The 27827-nt window shown below is 34.6% G+C and overlaps 5 protein-coding genes across 9 annotated transcripts; 4 read left to right on the top strand and 1 right to left on the bottom strand.

The window, feature by feature from the left end:
* Positions 1-1001: 1001 nt before the first annotated feature.
* LOC125860277 (pentatricopeptide repeat-containing protein At5g24830) lies at positions 1002-6112 on the top strand. 2 transcript variants are annotated; one of them, XM_049540205.1, is made up of 7 exons: positions 1002-1120; positions 1210-1355; positions 1458-1616; positions 3045-4624; positions 4727-4922; positions 5798-5890; positions 5971-6112. In XM_049540205.1, exons 1-4 carry the CDS (start codon positions 1112-1114, stop codon positions 4468-4470), a joined length of 1740 nt encoding a protein of 579 aa, XP_049396162.1. In that variant the 5' UTR covers positions 1002-1111; the 3' UTR covers positions 4471-4624; positions 4727-4922; positions 5798-5890; positions 5971-6112. The 2 variants fall into 2 exon arrangements, with proteins under 2 accessions (XP_049396162.1, XP_049396161.1); XM_049540204.1 differs by having other exon boundaries at positions 5798-6112.
* Positions 6113-7048: 936 nt separating this feature from the next.
* Positions 7049-13051, top strand: LOC125859426 (periodic tryptophan protein 2). Of its 4 annotated transcripts, none has more exons than XM_049539178.1 (8): positions 7049-8369; positions 8747-8998; positions 9120-9212; positions 9378-9749; positions 11314-11658; positions 11834-12061; positions 12157-12354; positions 12660-13051. In XM_049539178.1, the coding sequence occupies exons 1-7, from the start codon at positions 7152-7154 to the stop codon at positions 12325-12327; spliced, it is 2679 nt and encodes an 892-aa protein (XP_049395135.1). In that variant the 5' UTR covers positions 7049-7151; the 3' UTR covers positions 12328-12354; positions 12660-13051. The 4 variants fall into 4 exon arrangements, with proteins under 4 accessions (XP_049395135.1, XP_049395132.1, XP_049395134.1 ...); XM_049539175.1 differs by having other exon boundaries at positions 12614-13051; XM_049539177.1 differs by having other exon boundaries at positions 12601-13051.
* Positions 13052-16672: 3621 nt separating this feature from the next.
* Positions 16673-17978, top strand: LOC125858842 (pyridoxal 5'-phosphate synthase-like subunit PDX1.2). The gene has a single exon (XM_049538628.1). The coding sequence runs from the start codon at positions 16934-16936 to the stop codon at positions 17849-17851; it is 918 nt and encodes a 305-aa protein (XP_049394585.1). The 5' UTR covers positions 16673-16933; the 3' UTR covers positions 17852-17978.
* A 219-nt stretch (positions 17979-18197) lies between these two features.
* LOC125858843 (mitochondrial arginine transporter BAC2-like) lies at positions 18198-19485 on the bottom strand. The gene is made up of 2 exons (XM_049538629.1): positions 19240-19485; positions 18198-19012 (listed from the first exon to the last, which is right to left on the bottom strand). The coding sequence occupies exons 1-2, from the start codon at positions 19471-19473 to the stop codon at positions 18344-18346; spliced, it is 903 nt and encodes a 300-aa protein (XP_049394586.1). The 5' UTR covers positions 19474-19485; the 3' UTR covers positions 18198-18343.
* Positions 19486-20412: 927 nt separating this feature from the next.
* On the top strand, positions 20413-24566 carry LOC125860677 (G-type lectin S-receptor-like serine/threonine-protein kinase CES101). Its single transcript, XM_049540683.1, has 7 exons — positions 20413-21668; positions 22395-22502; positions 22586-22794; positions 22860-23070; positions 23153-23390; positions 23474-23624; positions 24029-24566. The coding sequence occupies exons 1-7, from the start codon at positions 20507-20509 to the stop codon at positions 24338-24340; spliced, it is 2391 nt and encodes a 796-aa protein (XP_049396640.1). The 5' UTR covers positions 20413-20506; the 3' UTR covers positions 24341-24566.
* The last annotated feature ends 3261 nt before the right edge of the window (positions 24567-27827 follow it).

Here is a 27827-nt window from a genome sequence, read left to right as displayed (position 1 = left end):
AAAGAAAGAATTGAAAAACACGTAAAAAAAAAATTATTGAGAAATAGAGAGAAAATCAGAAAAAAATTCATTTTTTTTTAAAAGAATGTGGCTATTTAATGGCAAATAAATATTAAAAAATTATTTTTTGCTAAATAATTTAAAACGAGCTATTTATTGCCAATAAAGTCTATAGGTTGTTATGCTATGCCATTTTTTCGGATGGGCCCGTGTCTAAACTTGCAATTTTTAATTTTTTAAATTTTTAAAAAGAATCTATGAGATACTTTAAGCTCTTTTGAAAAAATTAAATAAAAAAATTAAGTGCTAAATGTGAATAAGGTTTATAATTTAATTGCTAATAATTTAAAAAATTAAATATGTAAAAGTTATATACTTAATTGCCAATTTTGTTTGAAGTGGTAAAGACATTACATTTCTACCAAAAGATTCATAGTCATACTACAACATTAAAACGTTTGATAATGTCGCACTACCATTAATATATCTAATGTATTCGCACATATATTCATCAACCATAAAAGTTATGTAAAAAAGCGAACTACCGCTTGAGGTAAGTACAAATTTTGTGCATACTAAATTATAACTTTTTTGAATTGATCATAATCTTAATAATTAATAAATATAATTATCATATCGCTATATAATAGTAATTTAAATCGTGATTTGAAGACTTTGAATATACCAATAAAGTATAAAATAAAAACAAAGAAAAATAAGGCTCTAATTTTCCACTAGCTTGTACCAACGACACTCCTATATTCTTCCTGCGTGTACTATTATTTATTTCATAATTACTTTTTATCAATTACTTATACATATGTTTTTTTCCAAAATTAACTGCTACACGTAAACCTTAGTTGTGATTTATGATTTTATCTTTTTATTTTAATTTCCTATAACAATTTTAAATATATTTGTTGTTAATATTAAAAAAAACAGTATTTGACCTATTTATCCTTTGTATTCCTTTTCTGGTCCAATTTGTCCTTTATTTTCATTTGCACTTTCTCCGTCTCAGGCGGCTTTCCGGTCGTCGCTCACTTTTGTCTATCGGCGCTTTAGTACTGAGTCCGCCGTCTTCAGCCCATCGATTCCAAATCATCGGGAAATGCAGCCCGTGAGTCCTCTAGAATCTCTAATTTCATTCAATACTCAGTTTTTCCCCTTAAAATACATTTGCCCTCATTATTTATTTTTATTTTTCAGCTATTACTCGTCTCGGAGGAATCTCAGTTTCTTCTTCGGATACTGAACGGGAGTTTTCAAACCCTAGACATCATTAAGGACCGCATTTTTCACGATTTTGCCAATTTATTCTGCTCGAAAGCGAATTTGGATGTTATTGACATGAGGTGTTTTTTCCATTATATACTTATGCCTATCGTCTTTTTTTTTTTCCAATTCATTTTGCTTTAACAAATGTTGATATTTTATTTTTGTAATTTTATGTGTAGACAAGATAATGTAATGCATAGTGTGAACCGGGACGAGCTGGGATCCAAAGATTGGTCATCAAAGGGGAATAATTCGAATCCAGAAGGTGATTCGACAGCGGGTTTCAGTGTGCTGGATACAATGTTAAAGCGCAGTTTGGATCGTCTGAAGAGTATGAGGTTTGATTTGTATTTAGAGTCAGAATAGACTAGTTTTTGTGCCTTAAAGGGCAAATTATTTCTTTCTAGTTGTTGTATGATTGATGGTTTCAAGTGCATATGATTGCACATATCACAACGATTTGAATATGAGAATATTTCTGAAGTTTGAACATGGATATTAGGCAACTGTATAGTTGTCAATGTGAGTTCTCCTGGTGATTGATTGAGTTGATGTGCTAACTTACATGTGGGATCATTTGTTTTCTCCTGTCATTTCTTTAGTGCCCTGCTTAAGCTGATCATTAAATAATACATTTTGAAGGATGGCAAATTTCTTAAACGAATTTACAAAGATGCTTAGCAAAATAATAATTTCCTAGTTCACGGAGTTTGCAAGTGAATATTGGGTTTCATATCCTTGATAATGCAAATGTAACAAGAATCATTTGTTTAAAATCTATGCTTTTTTGTTTCTTGTTCCTGTCACATGACTGTATCTCGCCTGATCATAAAGTGAGACCTTTGAAAAGAGTAACAAACTGATAATTAAGAAGATATGACTTTTCCAGATTTACAATTTCCAGATTTACTTTCTAATATTGTCATAGTTTATTAGGACAATAACATTCATAAACTATATACTAGATGCAAACAAGTAATTTTGTTGGTCAAGTACTTGTCTACTGCACTGTAGCATTAGAGCAAATAAGGTAAAATATTCAGCATGAATTTAATTCGTCACTTGTGTTTTTTCCCTGCCAAAAGCTACCTTTGGATGTTATTAGCTTCCTTTGCAGTAGTTAAGTGGCTAAAGGAGTTAAACTCTAACAATGGGCTCTATCCACTTAAAGTCATGTCGATAAATCCAAAATGTAAAAGAAAGGATAATTCAGAGAACTAACATTACCAGCAGCTGTATATCAAATTCTTGAAGAAAGTATTCAAGGATGATCCCCTAGGAAATAAATCTGTAGTGGTGTCAATGTGATTGACTTTCTCAAGGGAAGTAATCCATTAGGTAGGATGCTAGTGAAAACATCAGCAACAATGTCAGCAACAATGTCATCCTGACTACTTTCCACGAGCTTTGGCTAGGGAGAGGAGGGCTCATGGAAGAGCTGTCCCCCCTCCCCTTTGCTGCTTGCATCGACTAGACTTTGTATTAAATATGCTTATGATGTCTAAACAACTGACTTCTTGTGTTTTTTCCATATAACTTTTTTTTAGTTCTGTATTGACGCTTAAGTCCAGATTTCACCTTTTCTCATTTCTTTCAGAGGACAAGTCGTTAATGTGAGAGAAGATTTACTTTCTTTTGTTTTGTAATGTCAATGAAACTTTAACATCTATCCAGTGCCTGTAGACTGTTTCTTGTTGAATTTGAGCCTGTTGGCTTCTTTTTAAAGTCCCTAATATCTTTAAAGGTAATTACCCTGAACTTTGCAGGGAAAGAATATCGTCGGCTGAAGCAGGCGTTGATTACTGCACCTGGGAAATAAATTTCAATAAAGATGCATATGTTGTTAGAGCCATGTGTCTGGATGGTCAACTGGGAGCAGCTTTATCGCTTTGGTGGAACATGATACAGAATAGTATTGTTCCTGATGTTATCACACACAATTACCTCATCAATGCACTCTGCAAAAACGGTGAGTTAGAGAAGGCAGAATGGATTGTTAGAGGTATGCTATATAGGGGTCCTTCTCCCACTTGTGCTGCATTCAACTCTTTAATAAGAGGTTATTGCATGGTGAATGATGTCGATAATGCTCTAAACACCTTTTCTACCATGGCCAACCATGGAATTGTACCAAACAGAGTAACTTGTAACATCCTTGTTCATGCGCTTTGTAAGAAGGGGCTGTTGGAGGAGGCAAAAAATCTTTTCCATAAATTATTAAGCAAAAGTCATAATGGGGGGAGCTCAAATTTGATTACATCAACAATTATGATGGATGGCTGCTTTAAAAATGGAGATACTGATCAAGCTCTTGCTTTTTGGGAGAGGATGTTATTAGAGCGTATCCAAGTTGATAAAGTTTCTTACAATGTTGTTGTCCATGGATTCTGTTTGAGCCATGACCTGGGCACTGCATATAAGTATTGTTGTGAAATGTTAAAACTTGGTTTTGTTCCAGATGTTTATTCTTACAACACTCTCATTGGAGCACTCTGTAGACAAGGAAAGATCAGTGATGCTTGTTATATCTACGATGTTATGACTGGAATGGGTGTCGTACCAGATCAAATCACGTACAGAATGATAATACAGGGGCTATGTATTAACAGGGAGATAGATAGAGCCAATTGTTTTCTTGATTACATGTTAGAGAATTCCATTATACCTGAACCACTTGTTTGGAATGTTATAATTAATGGTTATGGAAGATGTGGAGATATACAAAAAGCTTCATATATTAGAGAAAAAATGGTTTCATGTGGTGTTCTACCAAACATATATACATATAATGCATTAATTTATGCTCAGATAAAGTCAGGAGATCTTTCTGCAGCTCAGTCCTTGGAGAAGGAGTTGCTTTTATATGGTCTTACCCCTGATTCAGTCACTTACAATTTGTTGATTGGTGCTGCTTGTAATCTTGGCCTGATTCACTCAGCACTTCAACTACATGATAAAATGTTGAGAAAAGGTTGTCAGCCAGATGTAATTACTTACACGGAACTACTTAAGGTGTTTTGTGTACAAGGTATGATGAGAGAGGCAGACAAGCTCTTTGGCAAGTTAATGGCATCTGGTTTAGCAGTTGACCATGTTCCCTTTCTGATACTCATGAAAAGATACTGCAGAATGGGAGAATTTAATAAAGTCTTTGACCTTCACCAAAAGTGGTTAGTGACAATGCCCAGATGAGATGTTTCCCCAAGAATTATTATGATGTTAAGGGCGACTCTAAATATATTTATTCCAGAAGAGAAAGCTACTCTGGTTTCTGCACCTAGTTGGCTTACAGATTTAGGTCCAGAAGCATTGGCCTAGTAGCAGCAGCTGTCTTTGTCTCCCGGAGGTATGTTTAGTTGCTGTTACCTTTGCATTGCACGTTGGATTCCCTTCACTGCATTTGAGATTGAACCTGGAAAACTCTGACATGGTCTGCATCTTATTCCAGGGTTTGACGTAGGACAACTTTCTGATGACAGATTTCGATGGCTTAAATGCTTTGGTTTCTCATGTCGCGAGCTTGTTGTCAACTGAACGTGCTACGTAGCAACTTGCTTTGCCTAGGGAAAATATGGAAATGGAAACCAGTACCCCATCAACTTAAGGGCTATTGTATGTCTAAGAGGTTGGCTTCCAAGTTGAAGGTGTGCTTTCTAATTATTTCTAAAACAATAATTCTTCCCATATATCTTTATTCTCTTTTATCCAAGTAGTGATGTGTGTACTATCTGCACGAGATAATGCAAATTTACTCTACGGATCATGCAGATATTTGTCTAACTAATAAGTTTTGGAGAGATTTTGGATGACCTGCTCTTCAATAGCTATAAAAATGGATAAAAACACACACAGAGAGAGTCAATTTGGTTGGTCTTTTTTAATTTCTTGCTCTGAGAAGATTAACATACTTGGTACGTAGTTCATAACTAGTATTCTGTAGGAACTAGAAGATTAAAATTGATGGATCACACGAGGCCGCAATACAGGCTGTATCTTTGCCAGTTCTTCTGTCATGGAATATGTCAGTATTTGCAATTATTGATATCAACCATTTAATTATTTATAGTATTGCAACCTTGTTCATTATGCTTACCTCATTCATGGTATGCCTTGAATTCTCAAGGGTCTTAACCTCTGCTCTCAAATACATAATTCCCCGAGTCTACCTTAATCTCCTTTTCACTCTTTCATACCACGTAAGAGATACCATTGATGAAGAAAGCTGCATTTTATAGTGTTCTTACTCTGTGAAGGATATAAAACTCTTAAATTTGGAATTATTCGTCTTTATAGAAACCAGACTAAAAACTTGGCCTATCAGGTTGAAACTATTTGTCCTTTCCATTCTTGGTGCATCCTACTTATTTATACCAGACATCTCAAGTAGTCATTGAACTCATACAAACAAAGCTATGTTGATGTTGATCCGAAAAAAGGACTCTTGTTGCTTTCAGCTTGTAATACGAACAAATTGTACATCATCTGAACTTATGTTTACCAGTTAATTGATCATTTATAGGTGATGAAGTTGTTCCTTATAGATATGGAGAGATGTCTATCTATGTCCTGTGTGCAGCTAGTTTCAGAATCTTGCACTAAGAAACTATGACGGGTATCTTTTGTGTTTCTCTTCTCAAAGTCGTTTTTTCGTGGCTTTGGAAGTGTTATGTATATTACTAGCCTCTTCTCCAGGCTAGATCATTACACAGTGCCATTTGAGATGCACGTGGTCTGTAATTGGTTAAGTCCAAGGCTCAGACTTGAGGGTTCCGGATGATGAACTCCACAACGTTTTCATGTTCAAGTTGACCCCTGACAAGAACACGGGAATACGATTATACAGGAGAAGTACACGCACAGTTTTTCATGTGGTTAATAGATGCCTTTGGTGAATGCTAGGACTTGGAAACATTCTACAAGATAAAGTTCTGGTTCTGGTTCTCTTATAATTTACTTGCGGACATCTTTATATGTTAACGTTTTTTCAAGAAAATTGTGCTTCTTCTGTCCAGTTTTATCTCTAATTTTAATCTAGCCAATCATCTTTTTTTCTTAAAAGAAATATTACTATATCATGAATTTTAGTAGTGACTGATGTAAAATTTGGTTATACAAGCCATAGTTTATTAGTTGATTTGATTGGCACAACAAGTGTTCTGTATACTGAAGGAACCGTGGCATATATCTTACAGCATCAACTTAAGAATCGGAAAGAAGGGAAAAAGTTTCATGGTAAAATTTGGGTCCTAAGAGTCCGTTTGACATGTGATATGGAATCATAATTTAAGTTTAAGTTAATATGATTATGAAGTTAAAAGTCTTATTCAGAATTTTTTTTTAATCTTAACAAATGAGCCATCATACTTCATAAATAAGATTTCAAAATATTGTAAGACAATGAATTGTGAAATCACATATTTCCATATTCTTCATATAATTAAATGATTGTAATTACGAATCTTTTAAATACACATGCTTAATCACTAGTCAATGCCAAACATTAATTTTTTTTTTGTAAGATTTAAAATGGTAGATTTTTTTTTTCAAATATAAATTTATAAATCAAATTATAATTTAAAATCTCAATTCATGCTCTATTTTTTTTCACTGATTTGAAATATGATTCAAACTATTATTATATGGAATTGCATGTCCAATGCAGGCTAAATATTTATTTAAAATATTCAACTTCAAAAATAACAACTGAGGAAAAACCGGATTTGACCCAAAAGACCAAAAATAACAAAAACAGGACCGGCAATTTTTAGGGTTTAAGAAACGCCCATCTTCTTGCAGGGTTTAAGAAAGGCCTCGTTTTGAGCTACTCTCGCCATTGTCTTCGTTCTTACACTCTCTGCAAGTACTGCATAGCCATGAATTACAGGTTCCAGAATCTCCTTGGAGCTCCTTACAGAGGCGGCAACGCTTTAGTAGTGAACAATAGTCTTCTTATCTCCCCTATCGGTAACCGTGTTGCCGTCACTGACCTCATCAAATCCGAAACTATTACATTGCCTTCACAGTCCTCCACCAATCTCCGCCGCATCGCCGCCTCTCCTGATGGCGTATTCCTCCTCGCTATCGACGAAAACAACCGTTGCCTCTTTATCAACCTCCTCCGCCGCGCCGTCCTCCATCGCATCACCTTCAAGCATCCTGTGGCGGCTGCCAAGTTTAGCCCCGATGGACAACTTATTGCGGTTGCCGCCGGTAAGCTCCTGCAAATTTGGCGCTCACCTGGTTTTAGAAAAGAGTTCTTTCCGTTTGAGTTGATCAGGACGTTTACTGATTGTAATGATAGAATTACGTCACTAGATTGGAGCCCAGATTCTGGTTATGTGTTGGCGGGGTCTAAAGACCTAACTGCTAGGCTTTTTTGTTTGAAAAAATCAACTAAATATATCAAGCCGTTTCTATTTTTAGGCCATAGGGATGTGATTGTAGGTGCTTTCTTTGGAACTGATAAGAAAACTAATAAGGTTTGTAGAGTTTATACCATATCCCGAGATGGTGCCATTTTTAGCTGGGGATATAGTGAAATGGATGGAAATTTTGATGAACCATCACTTGCTTCAGAGCCAGAATCACCAGGTACACCAGAGCAAGGGCAAGGGAACAATGCAGAAGGTGATAGTGATAGCAGGGTCAAAAAAAGAAAGAACTTTGATGGGAAAGATGATACATTGGACCTAGATGATAGGTTTCAGTTGCACAAACTGAAATGGGAGTTGATAAAGAAAGACTTCTTCATGCAAGCACCAGCAAAGTTAACAGCTTGTGATTATCATAGGGGTCTTGATATGGCTGTAGTTGGTTTTTCTAATGGCATTTTTGGGCTTTATCAAATGCCTGATTTTGTGTGCATTCACTTGTTGTCCATCTCGAGAGAGAAGATAACTACGGCTGTTTTTAATGATCTTGGGAATTGGTTGACATTCGGATGTGCAAGGCTTGGGCAGTTGCTTGTGTGGGAGTGGAAGTCAGAGAGTTACATACTGAAGCAACAGGGACACTATTTTGATGTAAACTGCCTTGCATATTCACCAGATTCTCAGCTCGTTGCCACAGGAGCAGATGACAACAAAATTAAGGTAAGAGGATTTAGATTTGCTTTTATGTGAATTAGTTTATGCAAGTTGACTAAAGGTTTTCAGAAGTAGTAATTATGACCAGTTAGGCAAAACTTGAAAATTTGCATCTATTTCAGTTCTGCTAGGGACACCATAGTTATAAGCTCATGTAGAGTTCAATACATCAAGTTACTGAAGCAACTGTTTCTTACCGGTTATAATTTGAAATTATTTATACTGGATGACTTTGTATGTATTGTAGATTGCTGGATGCCTCCCTTTTTACCTAATAATTACCACTTCTCCGGAAAAAGAAAGTTCCCATTTTTCCACGTCTTCATTTTCAGTTAACATTGGTATTCGCTAAAGCAGAAAAACTCATTGTCTATGTTTTGCAGGTCTGGACTGTTTCATCCGGTTTCTGCTTTGTAACATTCTCCGAGCACACAAATGCTGTTACAGCACTCCATTTCATGCCTGGCAACCACTGTCTCTTAAGCGCCTCTTTGGATGGGACAGTTCGTGCATGGGATCTCTTGAGATATAGAAACTTTAAAACTTTTACTACCCCTACATCTAAGCAATTTGTTTCTTTAGCAGCTGATCAGAGTGGTGAAGTGATATGTGCCGGAACCCTTGACTCATTTGAGGTAGTGCAGTTCTGATTGTATTTTAATCATATCTTGTACCATCATTTGTTGTTAATTGATTATAATACTAATTTCTGCTTCGCTGTTGATACAAATATACTATCTTTGTTTTTCTTCATAGATTTTTGTCTGGTCAATGAAGACGGGCAGATTGCTAGACATTCTTAGTGGTCACGAGGGTCCTGTTCATGGGCTAGTATTTTCTCCGACTAATGTGAGTCTTTATCTAATTTTTAAGATTCCCGAAATAATTTAGGTCAGGTTTCTTCCCTTTTTCAATCCTCTACACTGGCATTGACAACATTTTACTAAAGCTTCATAAATCAATATTGTCAAACAATTTTGTAGAGCTTGGTTAACTTTTTCTGGTTTTCTATAGGCTACTTTGGCTTCCTCATCATGGGACAAAACTGTCCGCTTGTGGGATGTTTTTGACGGAAAAGGAGCAGTTGAAACATTTCCTCACACTCATGATGTCCTCACGGTTGTTTATCGTCCTGATGGCAAGCAGCTGGCATGTAGCACCCTGGATGGACATATTCATTTCTGGGATCCAATTGAGGGTCTGCTGATGTACACAATTGAAGGCCGTAGGGATATTGCAGGTGGACGTCTTATGACTGATCGTCGATCAGCAGCTAACTCGACATCTGGGAAGTGCTTCACAACTTTGTGTTATTCCGCTGATGGGAGCTATATATTAGCTGGTGGAAATAGTAAATATATTTGTATGTATGATGTTGCTGATCAGGTCTGTAGCTTCTTTCAATGCTACGTATTATTGCTTAGGAATGCTGGTATTACATATAATGTGTGCTCTTGGTGAATTACGATTCTCTCCTAATTAGTAATATGCTTTTATGTGACGTAAAAAATAACACTTTTTATTGATTGCCTTCATTCTCTCTTTTGATTTGGTGGTGAGTTAGTTTCATCTTCATCTCGTAAATGGGTTTGTTTTGAACTTGAACTCAAAAGTTTGTAAATTCTTTGATTATATGTTGCTCTTTGAGTGTACTTGGTGTTTACAGTAAAATGAACTATAGTTTACATTAGTTAAAGAAGGTCGAAAGCAGAAAATATGTTTTTGTAGAATGAAAGAAATGGGTATTCGTGAAAGAGAAAACAAAAAGAGATGGATCTCTCTAGTGGAGCTTCATATCACAGTACTCTTTCTTTAGCTGAGGTGCCATTGAATTGGTATATCCACAATCCATTATTTTGGCCATTTCACTGACCCAATACATCATTGTGTTGTGATTTGCTATGAGATGGCACTCATCAGGTTACAGTAGATGAGTAGAATTTTTTTGTACCAAAGTATGACTTTGTTGATTAATGATAAATGCATCACGCATGGTTGAACAAATACCTAATTAATTGGTAGAAAATGAATTATGTGATACACAAAAGTCAATACCTCCTGTAATCTTGGGTATCTTTATCAGTATCCCCTGCTGCAACTAGATAAGCAAACAAGTAGAAAATTCCCCTTGGAATCATTTTGGTAATGCTCTCAAATAATGAATAAGAGCACATGGGATAGTTCTTTATATTTTTTCTGGTCATGGGAAAAAATGGCAGACAATATAGCCAATTGAAAAAAATGCAAATTGGTTCTTTTGTAACATATTCTTTCGGTAGTTTAAGTTGGATTCCTTTAATTCACTTTGTGTATTGTATCTCCTACATTCTAAATCCTAGAAACTGTGAATAAGTGAAAAACATGAACAGTGTTGGCTTCTTTTATAAGATCCTGCACTTGAGATGCTTAATTATTTTCCATGTACTTGAGCTACTGGTGAATAGTTAAACAGGGGGAATGGTGCTGATCTTCGTCCTAGGAAAATTCTGGGGTTTGTAGTTATTGGGTGGTACTGGCGAATGAGTTTTACAGGGACTCCTCTGATCAAACTTAAAACACATGTTAGCTCTTGTTAGATTTACATTATTGTATAATTAACAGTGATGACCTCGTAAAAGTTGGTCTGTTTGTTCTTGGAGATAGTCTTTGTAATCATCATGATGTTCACAGTAATGCAACACTTCTTCTTCACATCAGTGCTCTAAAAATCAGAAAGCTTGAGAATCATTATAATGTTCTAATAGTTGATGGTTTGTGTACAACTACGAAAAGTTTTCTCCCTACACTAGTGATTAGAGATGGATGGAATCTTTCCTTATACATTTCCTTATTTGGTCCCACTGTTTTCTTGCCGATTTGGTATTTTTGTGCCATGAAGCTGTAAAATTTATTATCTTGCTTTCGAGTGCATCATTGCTTGACCAAAAGAAGAAAACATATTGCCTTGCAGGTGTTGCTGCGTCGCTTCCAGATAACCCACAATCTTTCCTTGGATGGGGTGCTGGATGTTTTGAACTCTAAAAACATGACAGAGAGTGGTCCACTCAATCTGATTGATGATGATAATAGTGACACTGAAGAAGGTGTTGATAAGCAAGTGAGAAATAAATTGGCATATGACTTGCCCGGGTCAATGCCCAACCATGGAAGAGCTATTATTCGAACAAAATGCTTGAGAATTGCCCCGACTGGCAGGAGTTGGGCAGCTGCAACTACAGAAGGGGTCTTGATTTATTCTATGGATGAGTCTTTTATCTTTGACCCCACTGATCTAGACATAGATCTTACACCAGAAGTAAGTCCTTGTTTAATTAGAATAAAGTCCTGAAACCCAGGAATTGGTTATGGAATTAGATTGAAGGAAGTAACTTTCAGATTTCTTGTTTCTTGACTTTTCCAAATTTAAAAACATCATGGCATCTGTGCATAGACACATTTCCATACACTTATGTATGTACTTTGTTTTACAGGCCGTTGATGCAGCACTAAAGGAAAATCAGACTAGTCGAGCAGTGATTCTTAGTCTACGTTTAAATGAAGATAGTTTGATTAAGAAGTGCATTATTGGTGTCAGTCCTGCAGATATACCAGCTGTAGCATCCTCAGTCCCTGTTAGATATATTCAGAGATTAGTTGAGGCATTAGCATCTCTGCTGGAGAACTGCCCACACATGGAGTTTATCCTCAGATGGTGTCAGGTTTCCTATCAAATACAAACTCCTCTTTGCTCTTTCTTACCTTGACAAGTGTTGTACACATTTGTCAGCTTTTAATCCTTTTGCATGTCTGGTAGGAACTTTGCAAAATCCACGGCAATTCTATTCAGCAGAAATCCAGAAGCTTGCTTCCTGCTCTAAAATCCTTACAGAAGGCAATTACCAGGTTGCATCAAGATTTGGCTGATACATGCAACTCTAATGAATATATGCTCCGATATTTGTGTTCTGCAAGTGATGCAAAGTGACAGTTCTCTTTGCGTTGTTGCTCTTTGGTAAGCTCTTTCTAAATTCTAGGATTTTTGCTTTTGTTCGTCAACTAGTGTAGGATGTTTATGACATTTGCTTTTATGAAGTACTATAGCTTTAGAAACCACAATCTTGAGAATGCTCACTAGTTTCAGGATATTTCAATAGCTTACATATGATTTTATTTGCCTCCTGTCCAGTTGTTTGGCCAATCTCGATGCTTCCTGAATCTTTCTGTTGGTGTCATTGAAACCACTGTGAACATGTTCTAGTGACGTATTGCAGGACTACGTTGGAAATCTGGTTGTAACAATTTGATTATGCTTCCCAGAGTTAAGTGACGTGAAGACAACCAGTTCCACAGTATTGTCTTATACCGGAGACAGATGCACGTATCTGGGTGGGAGAATAATTGAGGCTCACAATTCATCCACTATTGCAAAATCAAGCTTCAGACAATGATGCTTACTCAACCGTGAACCGTTCATTGGACCTACATGGTAAGCACATTAATTCTGTCTTAGAAGATGGTCTGAGTTACTACCAGCTTGCCTAAGCAGTCTAATTTTTTTGGTTTTAGTTAGAAATGAAAATTTTGGGCTTTGTATTTGTATGCCATTTTTTGTTTTTGGTTTTCAAGTTTAGGATGTGGAATGAGTCATTGTATACTAGATTAGGGCACTTCTTGAAATGCCCAAGTTAATTCAAAATCTTATTTATTCATTCTCGTTTATGAACTAACTAAAGCAATCTCGTTTCTTTAAGGCAAATAACATTTATGAGTCATTCCCTTTTGGAAAGAACTACCCCCTCCGTTCGGATTTACTTATCTAATATTTCCTAATTTGATTTATTTTTACTTGTCATTTTTGATAAATCAAGAAATAATAAAAAAAATTGCTCTATTAGACCCTCAATTTATTAACATTGAGTTAATGTCTTCGAAAAATGAAGTGCTTAAATATGTTTGGGATTCTATTAATTAAGAGGGGTAAAATAGTAATTTATTATATTAATTATTGTTTTCTTAATAGGTGTGTCAAGTCAAAATTTGACGGTAATTTGAGGTCCATAAGTGATCACAGTTTATTTTTATTTGATTCAAATGGCTGAATCATCGGGTAAAACTGTAGTAACTGTAACTGCGACAAACTGTAGTAATATAATATACTACAACATTATTGTAATCTACGAATGGAGTCCGAAAAAAGCAGAGTATATATGTAATTTATAAATGGAGTTTGAAGAGACGATATAAATTTGAGTTTATACTCTGATCTCTATATACTTCAAAATTTTTGACGGTACAAAATTCAAAGCAATTATCAGTTGACCTTGGGACCACTAAGATGAAATTTTTAGTGCAAAAAATACGTAGTGAACAAATCTAAAATCAAAAGAAAACAACAATTAGTGTCCTCAATAAAAACAATAGAATAAAAGAAAATATAATTATAGAAATGTTACTTTAATTTTTTGATAATCATGATTTTCAGACCAATTAATATACTTGAATTCAAATTTGAGATCTCATTGATGGCTCTAAGCCCATATCAACACCCTTTGATGCTCATATAAATGTTACTCATATCAAATTTCATTATTTCGATGAATATCTTTTGAAAACATAAGTTACTAATATTTTGAGTCGAGAGCAGGGCCGGCTTTATGCTTCTTTGAATAAGGCATTGGCCTTAGGCCCCAATTTTAGGGGGATTTAATTTTTTAACAATAATAAATTATGTGTTGATTTTTTTTATAGAAAAGATTAATTATTTATGATAAAATATATATTTTTAAAATAATTATTATTTTATTCTCTTTAATCTCATTTAAATAGAAGAAATCAAAACAATTGTTTTATTTTCTTACATTCTCTATGCTAATATTCACATTATTTTATTCTTTTTAACTCCTTTTACACTCTCTTCTTTAATTTTTTGATAAGTTAGAGTAATATTCTATCAAAAATATGAATCAATAGTCGAAAAGTGTTGAATAAAGTGAATTGTAAATTCTTTTTCTATTCTTCTTACATTTTCAAGCATTACAACAAGCATAGTAAAATGTGGGGTATACAAAATTATAAGTTGAATCAAATTCTATGTTAACAATTCATATAATAATTGTCCGAGTAAGAAAATGTTTTTCAATATTGAATTGATAAAATTTTATCTAAAGCTAATAATTGAAAAGGGAATCGAATAAATCATTTATAAAAAAATATTAAGTATACTTTGCATTTAAAAATATAAGTTTTTTTTAAAAAAAATTAATTAATGCATATGAAGTTTATTTAGATTTTCGATCTCTAGTTGAAATTTCATTTTAGACCTCTGATTGCGTTGAGCCGCCCTGAACGAGAGTATTGAATTTCTTTTACCTTCGTAAGGTAAGAATAACTATTGCGTATACAATATCTTTCTAAAATCTTATTTGTAAAAGTTGCACTTATATATTATTATTATAAAGTTGCTGCTCAAATTTAATTGTTGTTTTAACTAAATATCTTATCACTCATTTAATTCTACCTTATCATAAGACTAGTAAAGAAAGCCCGGGCGCTGTCCAGGTCCAACATTAATAAAGTTATATTGTCCGTCCCATATTAGATGAGAATCTTACTAAAAATATTTTTTTCATATTATTTGAGCACTTATTAAATTAGGATAGAATTAATTAATTCTTTTCCATTTTACCCCAACAATTAATATGACCATTCCTATATTGTATGTGTATTTTTTGTAACTCATTTCAATGTGCATTGATATAAACAAAGGGCAAAATGGTGAAGTCTTCCAATGTATTAATGATTTTTTAATCACCGTGCAAAGTTGGAAGTGCCCATCTAATATGGGACGGAGGGAGTGTAGTTTATGTATTGTTATAAAATTAGTAAAGATTGTTATAATATATTTTGCTCATAAGTGAACTAATATAGAAACTTATTTGTCATTTGTCTTTTTAATTTCAATTTTAAATAGCAAATAAATGTAGCGATAAGATTGAGGGTAGAAATGAAGCATATCTTTCTAAATTTAAGTAAAGATAAACAAAGTAGAAGTGACATTAGGGTTATCGATAGGACGATTCATTCGATTATTTTAAAAAAAATTATATCATTCAATTTTCGGCTATTTTATAATGTATAACCAAAATTAAAATTTTAGAATCATCCCAATCCTAATTTATGTGACAGAAGCAGTACAAAAATTAGTCTTTTTTTTGTTGTCTTGTAGATATTTTAAGTTATTATTTATTGTAAATTATAGTACTTTTTATTAAAGTTTTTAATTACATATGTTACTTTTTATGTTTGAGAGTTAAACCAACTTATTTTTATATGTCTTTTAATTTCATATGTGTTTTGTCCTTTTCCATTTTCAAAAACTAATACTCTCTCCATTTCATTTTATATGTCATTTCTTTTTATATATATATTGGTTGTGGTGCTTGGTTATTCCCTCTTCTTATATAGTAATTTAAGTTATTATTTATTGTAAATTATAGTACTTTTTATTAAAGTTTTTAATAACATATGTTACTTTTTATGTTTGAGAGTTAAACCAACTTTTTTTTATGTCTTTTAATTTCATATGTATTTGTCCTTTTCCATTTTCAAAAACTAATACTCTCTCAATTTCATTTTATATGTCATTTCTTTTTATAAATATATTGGTTATAGTAATTCTTATTGGAACACATGTTGACTTGTGGTGATTGGTTATTCCCTTTTCTTATATAGTAAAATACACCAATCTTGTTTACTTAGTTTATATTATGTCCGTCTATCACATATTATAAATAGATGTCTACTTTTGTTCCTCCAATTTAGTAATTCAAAAGATAATTTATTATTTAGGAATAGTTTCTAATTTATCTTTGTGATTCCCTCTGTTTAAAAAAAAGATCTACTTTTTTTTAGTTTATTTAAAAAAAATGAACCTTTTCTTTTTTATAACACTTTAATTTCAATTTTACGTAACATGTTCAAGACTACAAAATTATAAGACATTTTATTATATTTAACATAACTTTAATTTTAAACTACAAGATTGAAAAGTCTTCTATATTTATTTTTTTAAAATTTCATGCCAATCAAACTTGATTATTCTTTCTGAGACGGAAAGAATATTATAAAACATTTTAATTTATTATATTCCAAAAGTAATGAAACAAAATGATACTCATTCAATTTATCCTTCTTAAAAATATATCAAATCAATATTGAACACTTAAAAATAGACTAACTGAGTATGAATTATGGTGAGCCAACCCCAGACTACGGAAATAATAATAATAATAATAATAATAATAATAATAATAATAATAATAAGTAAAAGAAGCCTAGATTTGATACGGTGGAATCGAAACCATCCGAACTTTCTTACATTTTCGATCAAAACACGCAGACACCTACTAGCAGTTTCTAGAACAAACTAAATCTCACCGCCCCATTCCTATTCTCCCACCGGACCTCTTTTTATATCATTCTTCACCATCATTTCTCCACCAACATATTCCAATCTCGCCGGCGTAGTTTTACTGTTTTGAGAAATTGTTATCTACTTTTGGTTCAGGCATTTTCACAAACAGTTTTTGCAAATGGAAGAAGACGGTGCCGTTACAGTGTACAGTGGCAGCGCCATTACTGATACCAAGAAGAATACGTTCTCGATCAAAGTTGGAATTGCTCAAATGCTTAGAGGAGGAGCGATTGCGGAGGTTACCACCGTCAACCAAGCGAAGATTGCCGAGTCGGCCGGAGTTTGTTGTCTTGTTGTTTCGGAGCCTAAAGGACCCGGAATCTCGCGTATGCCCGACCCGTCTCTAATCAAGGAGATCAAGCAGGCAGTTGCGCTTCCTGTAATGGCGAAAGCCCGTGTCGGTCATTTTGTTGAAGCCCAGATCCTTGAAGCTATCGGAGTTGATTATATAGATGAGAGCGAGACTTTAGCACTAGCAGACGAAGATCATTTCGTCAACAAACATAATTTTCGGGCACCCTTTGTCTGTGGATGTCGAGATCTTGGAGAAGCGTTAAGGAGAGTCAGAGAAGGCGCTGCCATGGTTAGGACCCAAGGGGATCTAGCGGGTACGGGCAGTATTGTTGACACAGTCCACAATGTGAGGAAAGTGATGGGAGATATTAGAATTCTATCAAACATGGATGATGATGAGGTCTTCACTTTCTCAAAGAAGATCGGTGCACCTTATGATATTGTTGCACAGACGAAGCAGATGGGTAGGCTCCCTGTGGTTCATTTTGCTGCTGGTGGAATCGTCACGCCTGCAGATGCAGCGTTCATGATGCAGCTGGGTTGTGATGGTGTGTTTATTGGTTCGGATATATTCAATTGCTCTGATCCTTACAAGAAAGTTAGGGCAATTGTGCAGGCTGTCAGGAACTATAACGATCCCCATATTTTGGCCGCGGCTAGCAGTGGTTTGGAGGAAGCAATGGGCGGTCTAAATCTAAATGAAAACAGGGTCGAGCGATTTGTTAGTGATGAGACCTACTGATGAGATCGAGTTGAGTCTGTTTTTGTGTCTGTTGTTGATCATAGTATCATGTATTTTGCAGTTCAGCTTTTGTGAACAATACCTTTTCTTGGTTTTGCTTTTGCAATAACTTGATGATGAGTTTAACTTACCGTGTTTTACGCTTGTTTACATGCTTGTGGCATCAGAAGAAAATGGCAACATTGACTTGAAATGATTCTGGATATTACAATATTGTGAAGGCATGTTGATCAATTTGTTTTAGATATTGTTTACATGTTTATAGTTGTGTGTTGTAATGAATATAGAGACGACGGATGATCAAATCGAATCCAGTCAATTCTTGCATTTGGATGTATTGGCTAAATATTTGCTAGCATAATGAACGAATGATCAGTATTTCAGAGCCCTACTCAGGATGTTTTCTCTTTCAACAACATGATGCATATTAAAGAAGTTCTGTAGTCCTGTTTTATAATTGCATTTTCAGATTGGACATTTGTATGATCATTGTCATTGTGGCATGCAAAGGAACCTCAGTGCAGTTTCATAGGCAGTGAATATAGCCCCATTCACTATGAATGCTCTGCCAACTGTAGTTCCCACGCCTCGCCAAAGCACACCATATCCCTCTGTTCTTACACTTTGCCTGAAGCAATCAACAATACCATGGTATTTTGCAGTTTTAGACTGTGATTGAGCTTGGAGTCTGGTCTTCACAACATCTAAGGGGTAGCAGCTTATCCAGCTAACAGACCCTGCAAGACCACCTGCTACGAGCATTGTTTGGAAGCTCTCGTGGCCATTCTTGCGACAGCCAGGATGAAGTTGCTCCTTAGTATACTCATATACCCAGAAATATAGACCGTGAGAGTGTGCATCTCTGAGGACAGTAACAGTTAATCCTCGGTAGATTCCTCTCAAACCTGCCTGTTTGACAATTCTTCTTGTGACATCTCTTGGACCCTTGAGTCTAGTTACTTGATTGTTGCATTGATTGGTCTTGCTTTGCAATTGTAGTTGGATTTTCACCAGTTCTACAGGGCTGATAATTAGGCTCTGAATTGCTCCTGCTGCAATGCCACCCAAAGCCACTCCTTTGTATGAGGGTGGATCGCTTGCTAGGATCTGTCTGTCAAATGTTCGCAATAGCATTGCGTAGATCTGAAATACCATGGCATTCTGCAATAGGGAGCAAACTAGTGTTTTGATATTGTAGGAATGAACTTTGATTTGATACAATATTTGCCAAAAGTAGGAATCTACTTTATTTTTGCCTTATGATTCCGATGATTCCTTAAAATCAAGTGTACATTTATATATTTAATCTCATAAATCATCGCGATAACAGAAAATCATATCCATATTCTATAACAGAAGTTGTGTAAATGGAGGAATACAACAATGACCTGAAAAGTGACGGATGCTAGAGGAGCCGCCATGCCCCTGTAGAGAGACAAGGGGCCTTCTTTGGCGACTACATGGCGGAAAACGTTGAAAGCAGAACCACTCTTCGAATTTTGCTGGCGAATTCTGATGCTGTCGAGTGGATAACCAGAAATGAGACCAGCTATTCCTCCAAATCCACCAGCCACAAACTCTTTTCCCCAACTACTTGCAAGAAACTCTGGCCAAAAATCCATGCCCCCTTCATCCCCAAGACCCCACCCACAAATACCTTATTTCCTCCTTCAAATCTATTTAGTATTTTTTTTCTCTTCTGGACAGCAATCAATATGTGTTTTCCCAATTTTGCTAGTATAAGAAACGACCTCTCCTTGAATATCTCTGTAATACAAAAATTGACCTCTGCTTAAATATGTGTGATATAAAAAAATGCATTGCACCTTTCTGTTTGGTAGTTACAGAGATGAGGCCTTGAATCTTGAAAATGTGCGACATTGCAACCTGATTTTCTTTTAGTGCCACCAATGGTATTTTGTTGGTAGAGGCCTACTAAATGAAGCGGCCAGCCACCTCTTTCTTAGGAAATCCACTATTATACCACGTGTAACAAATACAATCAAGGTTAGCAGAGCTGGCAAATTTTGAACTTCCAATTTAAAAATATTTTATCATTCTTAATTTTGCATGTCATTTCTTAATGATCGAAAGTTGAAAATCAATCAGAAAATTTTGCAATTGATAACCAGCTACGAAGTAAGTTATATGAGGACTGTAAAGTTGGGCTGAAAAATAACTTGAGAGAGACTTTCTTTTCTTTAACAAGAGGGTAAGAGCCCAAACTGATAGTTTTGACCTGAAAAAACATCCCCAAGACTGCTCTTTCAAAAAAACAAATGGATAACTTCCTTAGACTAAATCCAACAACAACATATACTCATTGTAGACGGTAGTGCGATCTGGAGAGGGTAGAGTATATGCAGATTTTACCCTACGTCATAGAGATGGAGAAGATGTTTCCGATAGATCCTTCTCTTGTATGTAAAACTAAATCATAAAAAGTGGTATATTTGGAGAAATCCAAAACAGCAGAATGACCCAGTCAACTGTTAAAAATTCTTAGAAATCAATTATTCAAGAAGTTTCCACTTAAAAGAGGGTGTCAGGTTTGAAATTTAAAGCAAATAGAAAAAAACCTGGTCAACAAAAGAAATCAAAGCCAACAGCATGCTTGTCTCTGTTTTGGTCATTCTATTTTGACTGTAAACATTCATGTGTGGATTAGAGAGCTTCCCTCATATGGCTACCTACAGAATTCTGATTGCTTTCATCCTCGTGTTATCCTGTCACTTTTTGCGTGCAGATTTTGCTAATTTCAACTCAATATTGAAGGGAGAAAGTTTAGCTGATTACCAACAGCTGGTCTCAGCAAATGGCTTCTTCAAAATGCAATTTTTCAGTCCAGGCAAGTCAAGGAACCGCTACTTGGGTATATTTTACACTCGGCCAAGTCTTGATATGTACTCTGATGTTAATGGAGGAGGAGATGAAAAAGCTTTATGGATAGCTAACAGAGACGATCCGATAACGGATACATCTGGAAGTCTTATGATAGCTCCTGATGGCAGATTAATAATTTCTCATAAAGAAGGTAATGTTACTTTGTTCAGTTCTACACCAACAACAGCCACTAACTTAACTGCTATACTACTCAAAAATGGGAATTTTGTGCTGAGGGAACTGAATACCAATAGCTTGGTAAATCGAACGCTGTGGCAAAGCTTTGATTATCCAACTGATACACTTCTGCCTGGAATGAAGCTTGGGATTAACTTGCGAACGGGGCATAAATGGTCATTGACTTCATGGGTAAATGATCAAGCACCTGCTTCAGGGTCTTTTACCTTTGGTCTTGACCCTAATGGTACAAATCAGCTGATGATCTTGTGGATGGGCAAGGTCTATTGGAAGAGTGGCCCGTGGCCTACTGGCCATCTTGCTCTTAAATATGTCTCAAATGAGGATGAGAAATACTTTATGTATACTGTTGAATTGGAATATCAAAGATACTTTGTGAGTCCATTTGGAATAATTCAGGGTGATTTTAAAGGAAATGCAGCGTTTGGTAATTGTAGTAATGAGACTCCCCATGCTGGCTGCGTAAAGCAGGTATTGCCCCAGTGCAGGGCAGCTAAAAAGTACTGGTTTGAGCTTAGACAAGTTTACATGTTTGGAGACAGCGTTAAATTTGATGAGAACTATACTTTGAGCCTCTCTGATTGCAAGGCTAAGTGTGAGAATGACTGCTCGTGTGTTGCCTATGCCTCAGTCGATAGTGACACTGGAATTGGCTGTCAAATTTGGGGGAATGACACGAGTTTTGTGACAGCACAAAACAGTCTAGCCAGAGATGTTTTCTTTCTTACAAGAAAAGGTAATTCTTGAGTACAAAGTTATTCAATAGAGTGAGAGGACATGTTAATAATGTTGCATCTCATATTATGATTACTTTATCCAGCTCAAGATAAATTGTTTTGTGAGGGCATCACACTAATATCACCAATCTGCATTACTCTCATTTGCACGTCATTCAAAAAATTACTAGTACTAGAACAAGCAATTTTCTCCGATCGCGATGCTGCAGGATTTGAGTTAATAAGAGTGTCATCTTCATTTCAAAAATACACTCGAGCAAATGAACAACCATACCATATACTCCCTCCGTCCCTATTTACTTGTCCATATTTCCTTTTTTGGTTGTCCCTATTTAGTTGTCCATTTTGACAAATCAAGAAAGGACAACAAATTTTTTCCTATTATACCCTTATTTACACTTCTTGAAAATTGTAAAAGTGTATGTTGTTTCCCTCCAATTTATTTCACTTTAATTCAAATAAGTGGTTGTAATTTTGAATTGAAAAGTTGTCATAAGGGTAAAATTGTAACTTCACTGTGCTAATCATTGTTGCCTTAATATGTGTGCCATTTCTAAAGTGAACAACTAAAAAGGGACGGAGGGAGTAGAATCTTGTTTTGGAGGCTATTAAATTATTATTTTTTGGTAATTCTAGAGTACCGACAATTATGATAGCATCATAGTGTATTCCCAAGGTAAATATGTGGAATTTTGGTCATAAACACTGACTTGCAATTTTGACAGATAGGAAGCGGAAATGGTGGATATGGTTGACAATAACAGTGTCCCTAATGGTATTTGCGTTTATTTGCTCCTTATTCTGTCTGATACGAAGAAAACTCAGAGCAAGAGGTGAGCAATACATCCGCTCTAGCATTAGTCTAAGGTGACACTTATTTGTCTTTGAAATCTTCAATTTTGCATTTGTCACCTAGGCAAAGTCAGACAAATGGAGAAAATGTTATACGAGCTTGAAGATCCTAAGACCATTTCTGGCCAGTACAATACTAACAAGACTGCTAGACTAAGGAAGAAGTTCAGGCATGATATACACATATTCAGCCTAGAGACTATGAATATGGCCACAAATAATTTCTCGTCTTCTAATAAGTTGGGACAGGGCGGTTATGGACCTGTTTATAAGGTAAAAGTTTAGAAGTTTTTTGTCTTAAGCTGATTTTTAGATTTGCTAAGAAGCAAAAATTTCAGGGGATGTTGCTCGACGGGCAAGAGATAGCCATCAAGAGACTTTCAAGAAGTTCAGGGCAAGGATTGGTTGAGTTTCAAAACGAAATTGTGCTGATTGCTAAACTCCAGCACACTAATCTTGTCAGACTTTTAGGATGTTGCATTGAAGGGGAAGAGAAGATATTAGTTTATGAATACATGATGAACAAAAGCTTAGACTTCTTCCTATTTGGTATGGATTTCCAATTTCATGCCTAAATTGCTTAATTAATCATATTTGATAACTAATACCCCTTCCCATTTTGATTGAACAGATCCTAGCAGAAAAGATTCACTAAAATGGAATACGCGTATGAACATTATTGAAGGAGTTGCTCAGGGACTACTTTATCTCCATAAGTATTCAAGGCTGAGGGTGATTCACAGAGATCTAAAAGCCAGCAATGTCTTGCTTGATGACAATATGAACCCCAAAATCTCAGATTTTGGGTTGGCCAGGATATTTGGAATGCAAGAATTTGAAGCAAACACGGAGCGAATTGTTGGTACCTAGTAAGTCCTTAATAGATATAATTATCTAACAATGGTGATTCACTGTGTCCTTTTTATTATGTGCTAAGTTGCTACCTTTTCAGTGGTTATATGTCTCCAGAATATGCCATGAATGGCATTGTGTCCATGAAGACAGATGTATTCAGTTTTGGAGTTCTAGTACTCGAGATTTTGAGTGGCAAAAGAAACAACAGCTGCTATCATTTAGAACGCCCACTAAACCTCATCGGATATGTAAGTTCCTCTCGTAATATATCAATATAGCATGATCAAGAGGCGGATGGAGTGTTTATTCAATGAGTTCAACTAAACCCAATACTTTAGAAACGAAACATAAATATACAACATCAACATACCCATTGGAATCCCACAGGCCACAAGTTGGGTCTGGGAGGGCGGTGTGCACACAGACTTACCTACCTAGTAAAGGCAGATAGGCTGTTTTCAATAGACCCTCGACTCAAGACACGAAACATTGATATACATGTGAAAATCACTTGAATTATAAAATTCTGAAGTATAATGAGTCTAGTTCTAAAGGTTCAACCTGTCAACTTTACATTGTTTTGGATCCGCCCTGGCATGATCACTTAGTTGAACAAGGAAATTTCAAACTTGATATGCTCAATTTGTCTCAGGCATGGGAATTGTGGAAAGCAGGCAGCGTCCTTGAAGAACTAACAGATCCTGTATTGACAAACGAATCAACACCAACGAATGAAGTGATGAGATGCATTCATGTAGGATTACTCTGTGTTCAAGTCAATCCTATGGACAGGCCATCCATGTCAAATGTGGTTATGATGCTCACAAATGATAGCCTACAACTACCCGTCCCCAAGCAACCAGCATTTTTCATTGAGACAGCTATGACTGAGACTGAAACTCGCGAAGAAGTTGGACATTGTTCCACAAATGGGCTATCAATTTCAGATATGGTAGCGAGATGACTTTCATCATTGCACCCCTCAAAATTGTCAAAAATGGTAATATGCAATCTCCCTAATGATACAAAATAAAAACCACTGCTTGTCTCCTTCATCCAGATTTTACTTTATCTAGCATCGATATTAAGTATGAGTTGTTGACAAAATAAAGTAAGCTTGTTAGAGCCTTTTGAAGATTATACTGTGTCTAAACAATTTTTACACATTTGTTTTGAATGCAAATGAGTTTTCAGAGTATCAATTGTTACTGAAATCAGAACTCATAAATGTAGTAATTGTTACTAGTTTTGCAAAGATGATTAGTATCTGTACACTAGAAAATCAAATGGATGTTTCCCACGTTCCTTTGTTGCTTGTCCAAATTATACTGCGTAAAAATAGTTAGACGCATGCAAATGAACCTCCTACACACTTTCTTGGTTGTATGAGACTTGCCTAGTGCAATTGCGGGCTGCTACTACACTGGAGCAAATTTACCTCACATGCATCCAAAGAATAGTGTCTACGGACTCTATTGTCAATATTCAAGAGTATTAATTAAAATGACAAGAACAACACTCCGCTCAACTCTTCAAGTTGAAGTTGGTTATACTCAACGAGTTAAAATTAATCCAAATGTGAACATACAAAATCAAATTTAGTAATCGGACTTTATGTAAATTCGGAAAAACTTGATCTAATAATTCAAGAAAATTACATTAAGTTTCACAATTTCTTTTTTCCAAAAAAAAAAATAAAGGAGGAAGAGAGAAATTGGGTCCACAAATATACACATCTTGAGGGATATTTGGGTCCACAAATACACTTGTTCAAAATTTAACAAGCCTCGTATAACTTGTTAAACTTTGGTTCATTCTCGCAAATGCCCTATTTTTGGGATGGTGTTTAGCTTTTGCTCCTTAAAATTATGGTCTTTAATTTTTGCTTTACAGCACTTTTAAGTAATGAATAAGTGATCGAAAATATCCCTTCAAAATAACAAACAATTTTTTGCACAACATAAATTGATATTTCGTATTATAATTTTTTTTTGCAAGTTATGCCATACAAATGACAAACAAATAATATTTTATTGCAGCATAACAAGTTATGTCCTATGCCAAACACCAAAATAAATAATATTTTTTGCAGCTTAAATTTATATGTTTGTATCATAGTATCCCACGTACACATTATGCCATAAATTAAAAAGACATAACAAAATATGACACATCATATATAATATATTTTCAAAAATGACTAGTAAACGTTATTTAATTTCTCTGACATTTAGAAATACTCAGCATTGCAAAACGTTTAAAATACAGCCACAACTAATTTGAGCGCCAGAAACTAGCTCTTTTTGTCAACATATTTTGCTTTATTTTTTTCATAGTAACCCATACATGAGATAAACAAGTAAACTTGTCAAAAAAATATATTCTTGCAAAAGGTAATTATCTTAAATTCTTAATGAGTTTTAGGCAGCTCATCAAGTTGTTGTACGTGGACATCCACAATCGACAAAAGAGTGACCAAAATCACTTGGAAATGCTTAATTTCACAGCTTTAGCTAATAATTGATGGGACAATAATGTTACGTTACTAGTCATTTTGTTGTGAATGTACCATCTTCTTTGTGTTAATTAATTTGTTTCTTACAGAGAACTCCATCAGGTAAACAAATTATGTCGCCAAATCCACCAATAATCCTTATGCATTATTGCCTTTGACTTGGTTATAATAGTAATTAAAATAAAAGTCGGTGTACTTTTATTTGTCTCCAAATAAATCCAGATGAATTAAATTGGTTTAACCTCTCCATTAGTGTCCATTGGCCCACTGTCATATTGAGTAATAGGAGAAACAACAAATTTAACTAATATTATTTGTTTAATTAAGTATTACTAGTAATTGGGTTTTTGAAATTCACTGGACTAATTCAGATCAACGTTAGACAGATCCAGTAAGCAGTAACACACTCTTTTCCAACAAGATGGATATTTTATAGATTATTTTGTACATTTTGTAATAATTATTAGGATTTCAACTAATCGAGATTCAGTGGGGGAAGACTGAAGCCATATATATTTGGAGATTTAAAACGCGTTATGAATTATGATAATACGACCATAACTCTTTAACAAAACCTCTGTTTGATCAAACCAGTTCCTTATCCTAAGCTAAAAAGTAATCATTATTTCCTTGGGTGGATTAGTTTAATTATTTGATTAAAACAAATATTATATATTTTAATTTTCTTTTTGTGCTTAAAGCTAATGGCTACCAGTCATAATTCTATACTGGGAAGCTAGAATCATCACTTTTAACACGCACTAGAAAGAGTTAGCGTTGAAGGAATAAATAATTAGTTACCTTTCCTTTTTCTATCTATTTTATGGAATTTTGGGGTAGAAAGTGAATTTCTTAAATGAGTATGGTGGAGAATTTAGGTAGATCTTAATGTATGATTAGCATCAACTAGAAAAATTCTACTACTTTATTACCATATATTTAAGATTGGGAAAAAAGAATATTAAGTATATATTCATTTAGGGAGAACATGACCATACTTTTGTATTTAAATTTACTTTTCTCCTTATGATTAATGGTTGTCAATATTAATAATTATAATAATTCCATCATGCTAAGATAGAATAGAATCATCACTTTAGCAATACAAGGAACGGTTGGCGTTTAAGTAATACTAATAGATTGGACTAATTAAGGAGATTCTCTAATCCATGCTTATAATATTTATGAATAGTTCGTTTGGCGAAGCATCTAGAAAAATAGAAAACTAACTTTTTTTACTTTTTATTAATAAAAAAATATTGATGTATTTGGTCAAATTATTAGGAAAAATAAGTAATTTTTAGTAGTTACGGAGACTGAATAAAATAGTTTATCTTCAAAAGTATTTTTCGAACCTTATAAACACAAATTGTTGTTCTAATGCTGGAGAAAATGTTTTTCAAATTAATTACCAAACACAATCTACTACTCTCAAAATATTTTTTCAAAAAAACAATTTACATAAAACATTTTTTCAAATCTGAAAAGTTTAACTAAACAAGCTATAAATTGAGGCAAGGATCTAGCCTTTTATCAGTGAATACATCTGAACTCACTAGTTTTTATCCAAATTTTGTATAATATATAATTATGAATTTAATTATTATTATTATTATGTATCATTTAAAATATTTTAATTCTCAATTCGTTGCCGTTAATATATCTTCATTAGCATTTATAAATGAACAAACAATGCACATGGATATCTACTAACCACAGAACACTTTAAAACAAGTGATCATGCGTGTATAATATAGGGAAGGCTGGATATAAATTTTTAATTTTTTTTATCATTTGACTAATATAATTGACCATAAAACCTCTGTCCATCAACAATGAATATTTTGCTTTATGCTTCTTATAATCAAACAAACGAATATGGGGCTTGTTTGAAATTGTATCACTTCTCTAATATTTATAATACTACTATGATTCT

The sequence above is a fragment of the Solanum stenotomum genome, chromosome 3 (assembly GCF_019186545.1).
Source record: "Solanum stenotomum isolate F172 chromosome 3, ASM1918654v1, whole genome shotgun sequence".
Lineage (NCBI taxonomy): Eukaryota > Viridiplantae > Streptophyta > Magnoliopsida > Solanales > Solanaceae > Solanum > Solanum stenotomum.
Note: the sequence above shows the minus strand (reverse complement) of the source record. Positions and strands in the feature narration are given on the sequence as shown.